Source organism: Emys orbicularis, chromosome 10 (genome assembly GCF_028017835.1).
Source record: "Emys orbicularis isolate rEmyOrb1 chromosome 10, rEmyOrb1.hap1, whole genome shotgun sequence".
Lineage (NCBI taxonomy): Eukaryota > Metazoa > Chordata > Testudines > Emydidae > Emys > Emys orbicularis.
This window is the reverse complement of record NC_088692.1, coordinates 59,956,164-59,968,872: the sequence shown is the minus strand read 5'-3', so window position 1 is coordinate 59,968,872 and position 12,709 is coordinate 59,956,164. Positions and strand designations below refer to the sequence as shown.

The window sequence follows — 12,709 nt, the reverse complement described above, 5'->3', positions numbered from 1 at the left end:
CAGTAAAGATAATTTCTTTCTCAACATGTGAGAACATGTTATTCTAAAGTGAGAGCCATTGTGTAAAATCAGCAATATTTTTTAAGCATTATGATTAAACACTTACCTGTGTATCTGCATTCAGAACTTTAATCCTCTGTGTGGAGATGAACAGATCCACTTCAGTCAAGGCCTGGGAATCTCCCTCAGAAGTCTAAAAGACAGTCGCATTGTAACAAAGGGAATTTTAATTTTCTATTTAAAGTGACATCTTCACTGATCACTTCAAGCAAAATGTAATGTTGAACAATTACATTGCTGAGCTACTACAAAGACAGCTATTCAAAGGTGTTTCCATATACATGCAAATTTAGTATTAGAGGACATTTACTGCAGAGGAAGAGATGTTTTTATTTTGTGGGTGAGTATGAACTTTCAGAGCTCATGGATGGTGCTGAATTGACGTCCTCTATTTATTGACATAACTGGAGAAATGGCATGGATACTTTCCCACACTGTCTCATCTGCATGCTTCATCCCTGTTCTTGAGGCACCACCAATAGACATCAGAGAGTAGTCTATTCTCCATACCTATTCAGTCCTTGCCATTGGTACTGGAATTACTAATAAGGATGCAAATCAGAGCTAATTGTTGTGGTAACTTAGTTTTTTGGTGACACCATTAATGAGAACCGAACTGAGACCCAAATTATCTCACATAAGGCCAAATGGCTTTCAGATGATAATGGGAAGTTTCTTACTGTGTACAGTAACTGGAGTTCTTCAAGATGTGTTCTCCATATGCAGATTCCACTGATGATGTACAGAAAACTGGATGGAGTAGCCATGTGTTGTTGTGTCCATGGCCCATTGGTCAGTGGTGATGAAGGATCAAGCATGCCTGAAGCAAGCTAGTGAATTTCTAGAATCATAGGAAGTAGAGCACATCTCTCAACCATACCATCAAAATGAGTGTTTCTGGGATTGGGAAGGTCAGTTGATTTGTGACAGAGCAGTGGGTTGTCCCCTCCTGTAGAAATGCTGTCATTCCCTGCGTGGTTCTGATGACCTTTGGTTGTAGAGGGGCTGGAGGATAGGTCTCTGCGAAGGATATGATTGTTTTATGTGTTTCCTCTGGAGAACTGGCATGTAGTCTACAAGGGAACAAGGGTGGCTTATGAGTCCTTCAGCAAGTGGAAGGCCTTGTTTGTCTAAGACGAACAATTCAGCTCCTTCGAAAGGCAGATCCTCCACTGTCAATTTGGACTTCTCTGGGGAATCCCAATCCCTCAAGTCACAATGTCCATCACATAACGACCACCATTGCCACTTATCTTGCAGTTGTATCCACCACGTTAAGTGCTGCTTGGAGACTTGTCCTGGCTACAAGTTGGCCACCTTTAACTAGCAGTGTGAAGTCCTCCCAGATCTAATTGGGCAGGCTATCCACAAAGACAAGCAGTCTCTTGTGTATATAAAAGTCATACCTGGCCATTATGGCCTGATAATTGGCCAGGCAAAACTGTAGGCTTGGTGAGGAATAGGCTTTCTGGTCAGATAAATCTAGTCTCTTTGGCTCCCAATCCTTTGGCGTGAACCTGAATTGTTTTGCTTTTTCATTTGTCACAGTGACCACAAGTGAGAATCCAGTAGGGGGTGTGTAAAAGAATTCCATGCCTTTAGGAGGCGCCTGATATTTTAACTGCCTTGTGAGAGGTGGAAATGGCAGAAGTGCTAAATGACCTTTTTGTTTCAGTTTTCACCAAAAAGTTTAGTAGAGATTGGACATCTAACATAGTGAATGCCAGTGAAAATGAGATAGGATCAGAGGCTAAAATAGGGAAAGAACAATTACAGGAGGGGGTGGTTCAGAAGCAGATCTCATGGATTGAATCATTAGGGAAACCTGAAGGCGGGCCTCTGTCCTTCTCTCAGGAGCTGAAAGACTTGTAAATCATACATTTACAGTGATGTGTGATCATCTCACACAATAGCGGCACTTTGAGCTTCCATCTGAAGCTAGGATAGCTCCCTCACATGAAGGCCTGCATTTGAATACAGGAGAACTGGACGATGCCATACCCAGTGACAAAAAAGTGATTCTAACAACTAAAGGTTGCAACAAGCAACCAAATGATTAAAATTAAAAACCATAAAAGCCAACACTATAAACTAAACTGTAAAAACTACTGCTAAAAACTCTAAGGGAAAGCTTGGCAGTCTTTTGGACAGTTGGGCTCTGACTCCAAGCTGTAAGACGGTGAGAGGAACTGAATGGCAGTCTTTGTGCCTCACCCTTATATGCCCTCACAGCAGAGCATGAGGATTGAAGACAGTATGTACACTCTATGGGTACTGCTGGCCACAAAGATTCTGATCTGTAGCATGCATATGAGGTGCATGTGCACCATCAGTGGAATGTGCATATCGACAAGCACTCAAAGGAAAATATCTGGTCTCTTCTGAGTTGTGTTGAATTAGGATCAGAGGCCTAGAGGTAAAAGACTCTACATCCCATTACCAATCTAGTTCTCAGTGGAGAAGTGCCCACATCACAATGTCTACCATCACAATGGACACAGAGTAGCACCCTTGTTTGCAGTCTCAGCAGAAACCAAGGACTGAATGGCCATGGAGCCTGAACTACACCTTCATCAGAAGAGGTGTTCCTTCCAGCTGAGGATTGGATCACTGATGAAGCAGCATAGGGAAGCATGCTCTATTGCTGCCTGCACTCTACCTATATTTGTGGAAAAAGAGAAGACTTTGCTCTCCAAGGGGTATCAATCCAGGACCACTCACCAGCACTGAATTCAGTAAAAAAAATAAAAAAAAAAAATGCATTTTTTGTTTTGTTAATTATATTCCAGGTGGGTCAAACAACATGCAAAGAGTGAAAGCCACATTACACTTTGGCAAAGAACTAACTGCATCACTTACAATCAAGACGATCACAAATAGTGAGATTCGCTCTAATGACAGTTTTGACAATTACATTTAGCCTGACCCTACTGATGTATATTTTGTGTAATTGGGTGAAATATCTCATGAGCAAATTGTGGTAGTTACCATCTTGAGTTGGAAAATTAAACTTTGTGTGTGCTTAAATATCCAGAATAATTTAATTAGTACAAACACAATAAGTCACAGTCATATCAAATAACATCATCAGCATTAATTGCTTCTCCTGTTAAAACAAGCATAAGCATTAGATTTTTAAAAATTCTCCCCGTCATAAAATTGGCTGTTTATTTGGACTGAACAAACCACAGGACATTGTGACATTAAACAGAAGAAGAGCAGCAACAGACAGGCACTCCAGCAAGTGGAAGATGAAAGAAATAAACAAGTGTTTCTTGTTCCATCCAGTGGCCTACTATTAAACAAGTAAAACCAAAATTACAACTTTATGAGGATCTGTAATGAAAAACACAACACTCCACAGGGAGCAAGGACAACAAAAGTGTAAACAAACATTAGCATTCAAGAAAAACAGTTTACACACCGCTTTTTTCTTGATTTTAGCCGCCTTTTGCATCCTCTGAGGAGCAGCATAAAAAAGAAAGCAGACAGATGCACACAAAAAAAGAGAAAAGACAGTGCGTGAAGTCAGGGAAACCTTTTGATTATGATTCCAGCCTCTTAAATTTTTTTTTTTTGCAAATACAAGGAGAGATTGGTTTACAAGCTATACAGGTTTGAAGCATATTGGCTTTAATGGGATAACGGACATTGTTAAATGGGGTTATGCATACTGTCAACTGATTACAGAAATACTGTAGAGTGTTGTCTGTTAACAACTGCTCATTACATTTTTTTCCTGCTGGATACACCATTACCTAAAATTGCATACCAGGTACTTACATGTGCACTTTCAGGGTGTCCAAATCCAATATTTATTAATTCAAAGAGATATATTTGTACATACAAAAGTCGTATTAGTCCCAGAAGTACTATTAAGGCACTAACATTTCAACATCAGGCTATGTTTATAATATGGTAGCTCCTACAAACTATTCTAAATGAAGAGTTTCATGCATCAAAATATAAAAGGCGGGTAATTCCCCTTAAATTTAAGGATACTGTTTCCTGAACAAAAGGATTTAAGGAACACTTTGTCTCTCATAACTTTTAGATCAGGACAGTGCTTAATCTGTAATGAAAGAGGTGCTGGGGCTCGAGCAATTTTTGTTACTTTCATAAATGATGCGGCAAACCCAGAGGTGCCAGGACTATGAATTGCCAAGCTAGAGGTGCCAGGGCTCAGCCCTGGCACAAAATAAGCACTGGATCAGGTTCAAGTTTCATTGGATGCTTCTGAAATGGACACGTGCAGAGATCAGATACAGTACAGAACAATCTGTGGGTAGAGCCTGGACAACTCTTCAGAAGAGAGATTGCAAAAGGTGTTGGAGGAGAGTCAAACTTCTGTCACTCACCAAAAGGCTACTTATTTTACCTGTGTGGTCGTTGCCCTAACAAGCTGCAAAATACCACTCAGTTATGTTCACTGTATAGATGTGCATGTGAATGAAAGGTCCACCTAATTTCTGTATGAGTGTGTTAATATTTGTGGGGAATCAAGCATATGAAAGAAATATATGTCGTTTTAATCGGTTTGCAGAGCATGGATGTCCATGGTAACTTAGCATTCCCTTATGAGAGTTACGGAAGAAGTAGGATCTACAGTGTGATGGTTAACACAAAGGGCAGAAGTGACACAGCAATGCACATTACACTTAGGTATGACACTGTGTGTATTCTCTTCTAGACCCTACAAAGAATCCACTGTACTCTGCCCATTTGGTAAAAGCCAATGGATTCCAATTCAGTAATCTAATACACAGCTTTTGCCACCAGTGATATCACACCTCTCTAATGCTGCACCCTTTTAGGGGGGGCAATCCAACTCCAAGTAAAGTTAATGGAAAGATGCCCATCAACTTTAATGGGAGTTGGACCCAACCTCTAATCAGAATATTTGATGCAGCCTAACTATTCAGTGAATCCACGCAGAAGATGTATTAGCTTTGGCACAGGGGGTCTCCATGCTGAGGAATTCCCCTCCACTTAAAAAGCTGAACTGAAGCACTGTTGTTTGAAAGTTGGGGAGGGGTCGGGGCCCCGGGAGACTTGAGGAGGCACAGGTCCTCCCCACACACAGCCTTGTGGTCTGGCAGATACTGACACTGCCGTCACAACTGAATCCAGATCCCTTTCTTTCTCTGTGGGAATGCAAACCAAAAAAGGTAGAATTCAGAGGAAATACCAAAACAGGAACTCACAATTCTCCTCCCACCAGGGATCCCTTCTACAGATTTTTCCTCTCCCAACCAACCTCTCCACCATATTTTTCAGGAAACCTATTTACATGATGATGAAGCAACTGCAACTCCTTAGCATATCACTACCACATCTGGGCCTGGTCTACACTGGGGGGGGGGAGGGGGAATCAATCTAAGATACGCAACTTCAGCTACGAGAATAGCGTATCTGAAGTCGACATATCTTAGATCAAATTAAAATTACTTACTTTGCGTCCTCGCGGCGCTGGATCGACGGCTGCGGCTCCCCCGTTGACTTTGCTTCCGCCTCTCGTACTGCTGGAGTTCAGCAGTCGACGGGAGAGTGATCGGGGATCGATTTATCACATCTATACTACACGCGATAAATCGATCCCTGATAGATAGATCGCTACCCGCCGATCCAGCGGGTAGTGTAGACGTACCCTTAGTGAGCTAAAAGCACCCATTAAAGAGGAATTTCCAGTAAATTAATTCTGAAATTCTGGCTTCTCTGCCAGAGAGAGCCACCACTCCCATGCCCCATGAGACAAAGTGAGCTTGGAAAAGCAATGCTGAAAAGTACTATGTGTCTAGTTTTTTGCTCATTGTACAAGAAGTCTCCAAAATGACTCTCCTGGTGAAAGGCAGATTTTGAAGTGAGGTTATTTCAAAAAGTTTGCAGTGCATAAATAGCCCTGCCCTAGGACAGAAAAACAATGATCTGAGAAACACCTTTGAGACCTGCTGGCAGTATTTGTGTGGTACAGTAGTTGCACTATCTACAAGTATCAAATACTCAGATAAAACTGATTAGTTCATAAACTTGGTATGTACTGCCAAAGATTTTGTGAATCAAGCCATTAAAAATGTGCTATAGAGAAATTAAGATAAGAATTCACTTCTGCAGATCTTTACATCTTTATTAACACTGAAAACCACTGAATGCTACTTTTGGATGCCATAATTTTCTTATAACTGTAGTGTTACTTTCAGCTCTGCCTCAAACTTCAGATACCTCAGGGACACCATTTTTCAAGTACATCTATCAAATACATTAGGTTGAAGTACCTCCAAGTTCATCCACATTGGACTTCTATGCATCCTTTTTGTAACACGCCAAGTTACTATACCTCCTATTTCAAGCACATGGAGACAATACATGATAATGACATCTCTTACTTCAGCTACATTGGGGCTGCTTTGCCCTTCACTTCAAGTCCACTTCAAATGTCACCAATGTTTTTACAAAGTATATTTACAAAAGGCAAAAAAAGGTTACAATTTTATGAATAATAAAGCCAGCCACTCTTGTAAGTCAGGCCAGGTCAAAAATTAAATCAACCTATGCTCAGAGGTGTGAAAAACCCACACCCCTCCACGACGTAGTTAAGCAGACCTTACCCCCGGTATAGACAGTGCTAGGTCAACAGGTTGACCTAGCTACCGCCTCTTGGTGAGGTGGATTAATTAGGCTGATGGGAGAATCCCTCCCGTTTCTGTAGTGAGTGTCTACACTGATGGGCTGTTGCAGCTGTGCTGCTGTAGCGCTTCAAATCTCGCCAAGTCCTCACTTCTCTTCCTTTCTCTGTGTTTTCTATAAAAATTATAGCCACATTAATCATGTGCATACATCAGACTGCCATACAAAATATGAAGCTGAAAGCTTCTACCAGGACTGCCTTACACCTGACAGTTTAGCAGCAGAATTAATTAACAAAACTGTTTCTTGGTGTTAAATCACAGTCAATGCTCATGTGGTGCTTGTGACTTCTCAAGAATCTCATGAGCAGGAATTCCAAGGTTTGGAATGCTCAAGAATCTGTAGCAGCAGAATAACTACCTTTAACGCCTTCCAAGCCTTTCTAAAGCCCAAATCAAGAATCAATAAAGATGTGTGTCTTGCTGAGCAGATTATTTGACCCAAACTGGATGTCTCCAAACATATGCCGATTCTACTGATTAAATTATTTTAAATGAAATGTGTATTTTTTTCTGATTAACACTTCAATCTACACATTTCAGATCATGTCCTTATCTATATGTAGATTGGATATAATGGTACAAATCTAAATAAATCAATTCTTCAAAGCATGGTTAAAAAAATTCTTCTATCTGGATTATATATTCAAATAAAATGCATTTATTTCATTGACCACAGAAAGCACTGTGTGTTAAAATATTTCCATGCAAATCCATGGTTTTAAGTGACACAAACACAGATCTGGTAATGAACCTTCTTGCCTTAAGAAAATAATATTTTGATGTTTTTGAAATACTTTCAACTGCTTACACAACCTCTTACAGGATCTAACATGGCGGCAGGAAGAAATCAGTCATAAACCAGTCTTCTATGCTTTACAGTTGGAATGTTTTCTTATTACAGTCTGGATTTTACCTTCAGTACTTATACTGTGCAATTTGGAATAGCCTCTGTAATAATTTATATTTTGTTCTTCAGAGGATTTGTAAGTTCTACAATGCTAGACACTGGAAACAGTGAGGATTTTCACATCAGCAGATATGTATTCACTTGAGTGCACCTCTCAGTAGGTTTGAAGCTTCAGACATTTCAGACTATTCAGAGTTCAGTTATCAAGGGAGTCTATTCTACAGACCATAAAAATCACCTACCTTGACACGGCTCACTGCCTCTTGAGCTTGCATCATTCTTATATTTTTGGAAGGGTTACGTTCTGAGAGCAGCTGTGTAGAACCCAAGTAATTGGCTGCAAAGATGATTCCATCAATGAGATCTTCAGGTTCACAGGGTCCTGGAACTACAGACAGGTATACAATTATTACCTTCCAAAAGGGAGTAGGGCGACAAAAAACTTAATGAAGGGTATTGATACTTGCACAACCTTTCCTTAATACATTTCTTTCATTACAACAGTCTAATTAAAAGAAGCATTGCAAAGTCCAGCACACATTAAACAGCATACTTATTTCTCAAAATTTTGTCTCAAACACCTAAAAAGCAAATGTGTAGTATTTAAAAATCTGCATAATGTTTTGATCTTGGAATTAGAGAGTAGTTCATTGTAGCATACTGCCTTGGGGAAAGCACAACAGAGCTCTTCACTATACTAGGCCAAATACTGCTCTCAAATGCATGCACAAGCTTCCTTCCAATTGATATTAATGTAACATTCATAATACGTTACATTTATTGAGTGTTCTTATCTTTGGGCCAAATTCTGTTCTTCTATTTGGGTTTCTTGGTACCCATATTTGTCAATGGGAATGAAAAAAGTGCACAGATCGCCAAACTCTTTGCCAACTACAGTAGAACCTTGTTAGCTCACACTAATGACAGACACCCATGGGCAACAACTGCATGTTGTGAATCAGCAAGTAAGGAAACACAAAAACACTTCACGTATCACATTCTAGGGTTGATACAGGTAGGTGTGATGTAGGGGGTCAAATATCTGAGCATCACATCCAATGTACAATATCTGGCAGGTCTGAGACAGAGGTATTTCTTTGCTGTGGTAGATGATGTTAACGCAAAAATGCACAATCAAAACAGCACTTCATTTCATACACCCAAGAACTTTAAAAAGGAACAAAAGCTGCAAGGAGACTGTGTCACTGATGTTTCCATTTTAAAATACGACATTTCTTATGCACGCCATAACTCTCTAAAGTTACAAAAGTAATTCTGTATGCAAAAATACACAAAGGAATTAGGAGGATGGTGATACAAATGAGCACTTAACATCTATTTTACCAATCATCATCTATGTTAACACCCCCCTGAAAGCTCTTATGCGGAGTATATTGAATTTAGTAAACTGCCTAACATAAGGAAAGAAAAAAATTCAAACACTAAGTAACACTGCGGGCACACCGACAGGCATGTCCTGCTACACACTCATTTGGCAGAGGTAGGAAGGACTCAACAGATATTCGAAGCACACATTTAGCAGAAAAGATCATGTTTCACAGAGAAGGCTGTCTTCACTGGGCCATGAAACAGTAAAGAGATCAGCAACCCTTCATAGGGCTGTAAGTCGGGCAAAAATAGTAGTCAGAAACAGAAGATTTGGAGGACATTTGTGTACTTTGCTTCAAGAGAGGACCACTACTGAACTTCAAAGTCTGAGGACAATGCTACCGACAACAGAAAAGAAAAGAAGCTGTCTTTGTGCTCTCTGGCCATATGATGGACCTGAGTTCAGGAACTGATTCAGACAGACAGCTTCCAGACTCGTACAGATGGTATACACTAATAACTGGGGGAATAAAGAAGTCCAAATAGCCTGCCAAGGATTAACACTAAGGGTAGAGCTGCACAGCACATCAATCACCCCATCCATCTGAAAGAAGGGAAGATGCCAGATGGCAGCTGAAGAGGAGGAAAAAGTGGACAGATTAAAAAAAAAAACCTGGAGTCAAAAATGAAGGAAATTTGGAACTTATTTTTGATGAATATTACTCAAATTTAAGCCCCAATCCAGCAAAGCACATATGCACATGTTTAGCTTAATAGATAGACTCACTGACTTCAGTGAGATTTTCAAATTAACTACCATTTTACAAACTGCTTTAGCAACTGCCAGGATAATTTTCCAGGGATGGAAAAAGGAGAGGAGGCGGGACGGAGAGAGAAATAAAGGATGGTATTTATACTGTACTTGTGTTATGCTCATCTCCTTTATTCAATGGTTAAGTCTTATTTTCAGCTTGATTACATCAACACTAAAGAGGCAGTCACTCCACAATTTTGGCACCAATCCCTTGACTGTAAATACTCTGTGTTCTCCAACAGCTCTACAACGGGAACTTGCTATGAGCCATATCAACATGCCAAGCTGCTAAACCATCTCTCCCAAGTAAACAAATTAATTGTGTGAGGGGGGAAAAGGGACATTGAATGGAAATGCTAATTTAATTTAAAAAAAACCCCCAAAACTCAACAACAATTTTCTGGTAAAGTGAACTTGCTTACGTATATAACCAACTGAACTTGTCTGATGCATGCATGGGCGAGCCCTTGAACAGGAAAAATAAATACCATGCTACTTTGATAGAATGCACAGAGGTAGCTACTCGCATCTACTTTAATTAGTGGATATTTCTAATTCCTCGTTGTCCTAAATTCTAATTTTAAAAAAATCATCAAACACAAATTGAGTGTGATTAATCCCTTAAATTTCTTCATCAGAAAATGTTGCTGCCTCTTATACTTCCATACAGACCAAACATGCGACTGCTATAATGTCAGCCTGCTGCAGAAACAAAACAGTCTTTGTAATTCGGTAATCACAGTACATTTAAAAAAAATCAATACTAACAGCCCCACGGTCTCCAGAGACCTAACATTAACTAACCAACATTAACACAAAATGGAGCAATTTGTTCGGTTAGGGAAGACTGCAGTTTCAAACTTCCAAAGGGTAATTATTTACAACAATGGGCCAGATTTTGCTATAAACTAAACTAGTGTAAATCTAGTGCTAATCCACTAACCTCAATTAAGTTATTCTGGATCTTCATCAATGTGACCCAAAGCAGAATTTATCTCAGTGTACTGGCGAGAGAATTTTTTTTAAATAATTGAACATATCTTGACAGTACCCTCTAAAAAATTAGAAGGAACCTCAACCAAATCTGTAGGAGTCTACTCATCAAAGAAACTGCATGACCAGTTCCACAGCAGGTCAAGTCATTTACCTAGTATCTCAAGAATCAATTACAGTGGGTGCAGTTCTAAACTACTGAAAGAGTAAGAACAATCAGCAAAAATTCCACAAAGACACCAGATTTTAGATTTGTGATCCCATCTAATAAGCTGATTTCAGCACAGTTTCTCTTTAAGGTGTTCTGGTCCCCTCTACCCTGCTTCACCAAAAGGTATATATACTTTACAAAGAACTGATGCATCTCTTTGCTGAAGTGCATATAATGCCTTTTCAGGCCTAGCTTTTTGTCTCATGTATCTTTGTCTCTTCTACAGCACACAACTAAACATATTGGCATAATACTTACAAATCCTCTCCTATACAATCCTTGGCAAGTCAAGCAATGACCAGAAGTCTGATCCATAATGCTGCAGGATTTGCAACAAAATATTTTAGAAAAGGAAGTGACACTTATCTACAAATATAGGCCCCCTACCCTGTTTTATTCACACATGCCATCTACTGAATTCAAGGGCGTCTAAGGTGCTCATGAAATGCAGGGTTTGGTTTATCCTTGGCAATATCACATGCTTTGTAAGTCTCTCCAGGAATAGATTTTTGTCTCCATTTCTGTTCCAAAGTACTGGGAGACTACTTGAAAGGCACTTTACCTTCACAGACATCAGCCTACAGTTCTGCATTTCCTCTGCTATATTTAAAGACATCACTAACACCTCAAGTGGCGCATGAAGCTATAATCCCTGCCCTACTTTAGGTGTCTATGGAATTACTGACTGTTGTAAAAGAAAAAAGAGCCATGAATTCATGTCATGTGTTCCCAGCAGTTTAGTGACAGTGAACATGACTTTCAGCTAGTTTGTTTTAAAACATATTTATTGTAGAAGTAAATTATTACTTTAAAAAGTCCCTTAAATAATTTTATTAATGCTTCAGTAGGGGCAGCAAAGTGTATCTTAAAATAGCTTTATTTATAAGGTTTTATTTTAAGGATTTTGATTCACCTTAATAAATCTCCTTCATCTTTTCAAAAGAGAAACTTTAGTGGATGACATTGGCAAGATCACTATGCTATCAACAGATGGTGGTTGACTATATTGTTATTACAACCTCAGCAACATTTTTAACATCTTATATATCAAGAGCTTATACAAAGGGGCAGTGGGTAAGGGGAAGCATGCTATGTGGATAAATCTTCCAACAGTTTTCCATCAAGAAGGAAATGGAGATATCCTTCCGATGAGATAACACATCTGTGCAAGTGATGTAGGGAGCATTACTGCAAATTGCAAGGTGTCAAACTGGTTAACCTGAGTGGTCTTTTCTAGATCAATTATAGCTTTTGAAAATGTAACAGTTCACATATATACTTGGCTAAGGTCCCAATTCGGCAAGGCACTTAAGCATGTCCTTGACACTAAGCAAGTATATAAGTCCTATGCCTTGTCTACACTGGCAAGTTACTGCACAGTAAAGCAGCTTTCTGCAGTGTAACTCCCGAGGTGTACACACTGCCAAGCCACTTAGTGCGTAGAAACTCCTCAGTTGCAGCGTTGCAAAACAACCACCTCGACGAGAGTCGTAAGCCTTACAGCGCAGAGGGTCCAGCGCTGTATTGGCAGTGTAAACACATTACAGCACGGAACGCAATCAATTGGCCTCCGGAAATGTCCCATAAAGCAAATCATTAATGTGGAATGCTCGTGCTGTTGAACTCAGAGGCTGGTGTGTGTGTGTCTATGTCTGTGTGTCTGTGTCTGTGAGATTGCTGTGCAGAGAGCTGGGGTCGGGGGAGGGAGG

The 12,709-nt window shown here is 39.8% G+C and overlaps 1 protein-coding gene across 2 annotated transcripts in view; it reads right to left on the bottom strand.

Annotated features, from left to right (window-relative positions):
* The window catches only part of APBA2 (amyloid beta precursor protein binding family A member 2), a 101,463-nt gene that overhangs the window by 52,506 nt on the left and 36,248 nt on the right, over nt 1-12,709 (bottom strand). The window contains exons 4-6 of one of the 2 annotated variants that reach the window (XM_065412147.1): nt 7,896-8,041; nt 3,485-3,520; nt 107-193 (exon numbers count right to left, since the gene is read on the bottom strand). In XM_065412147.1, the coding sequence (XP_065268219.1) occupies nt 107-193; nt 3,485-3,520; nt 7,896-8,041 (269 nt within the window). The remainder of the gene's footprint in view (nt 1-106; nt 194-3,484; nt 3,521-7,895; nt 8,042-12,709) is intronic. The other variant, XM_065412148.1, reaches the window with a different exon arrangement.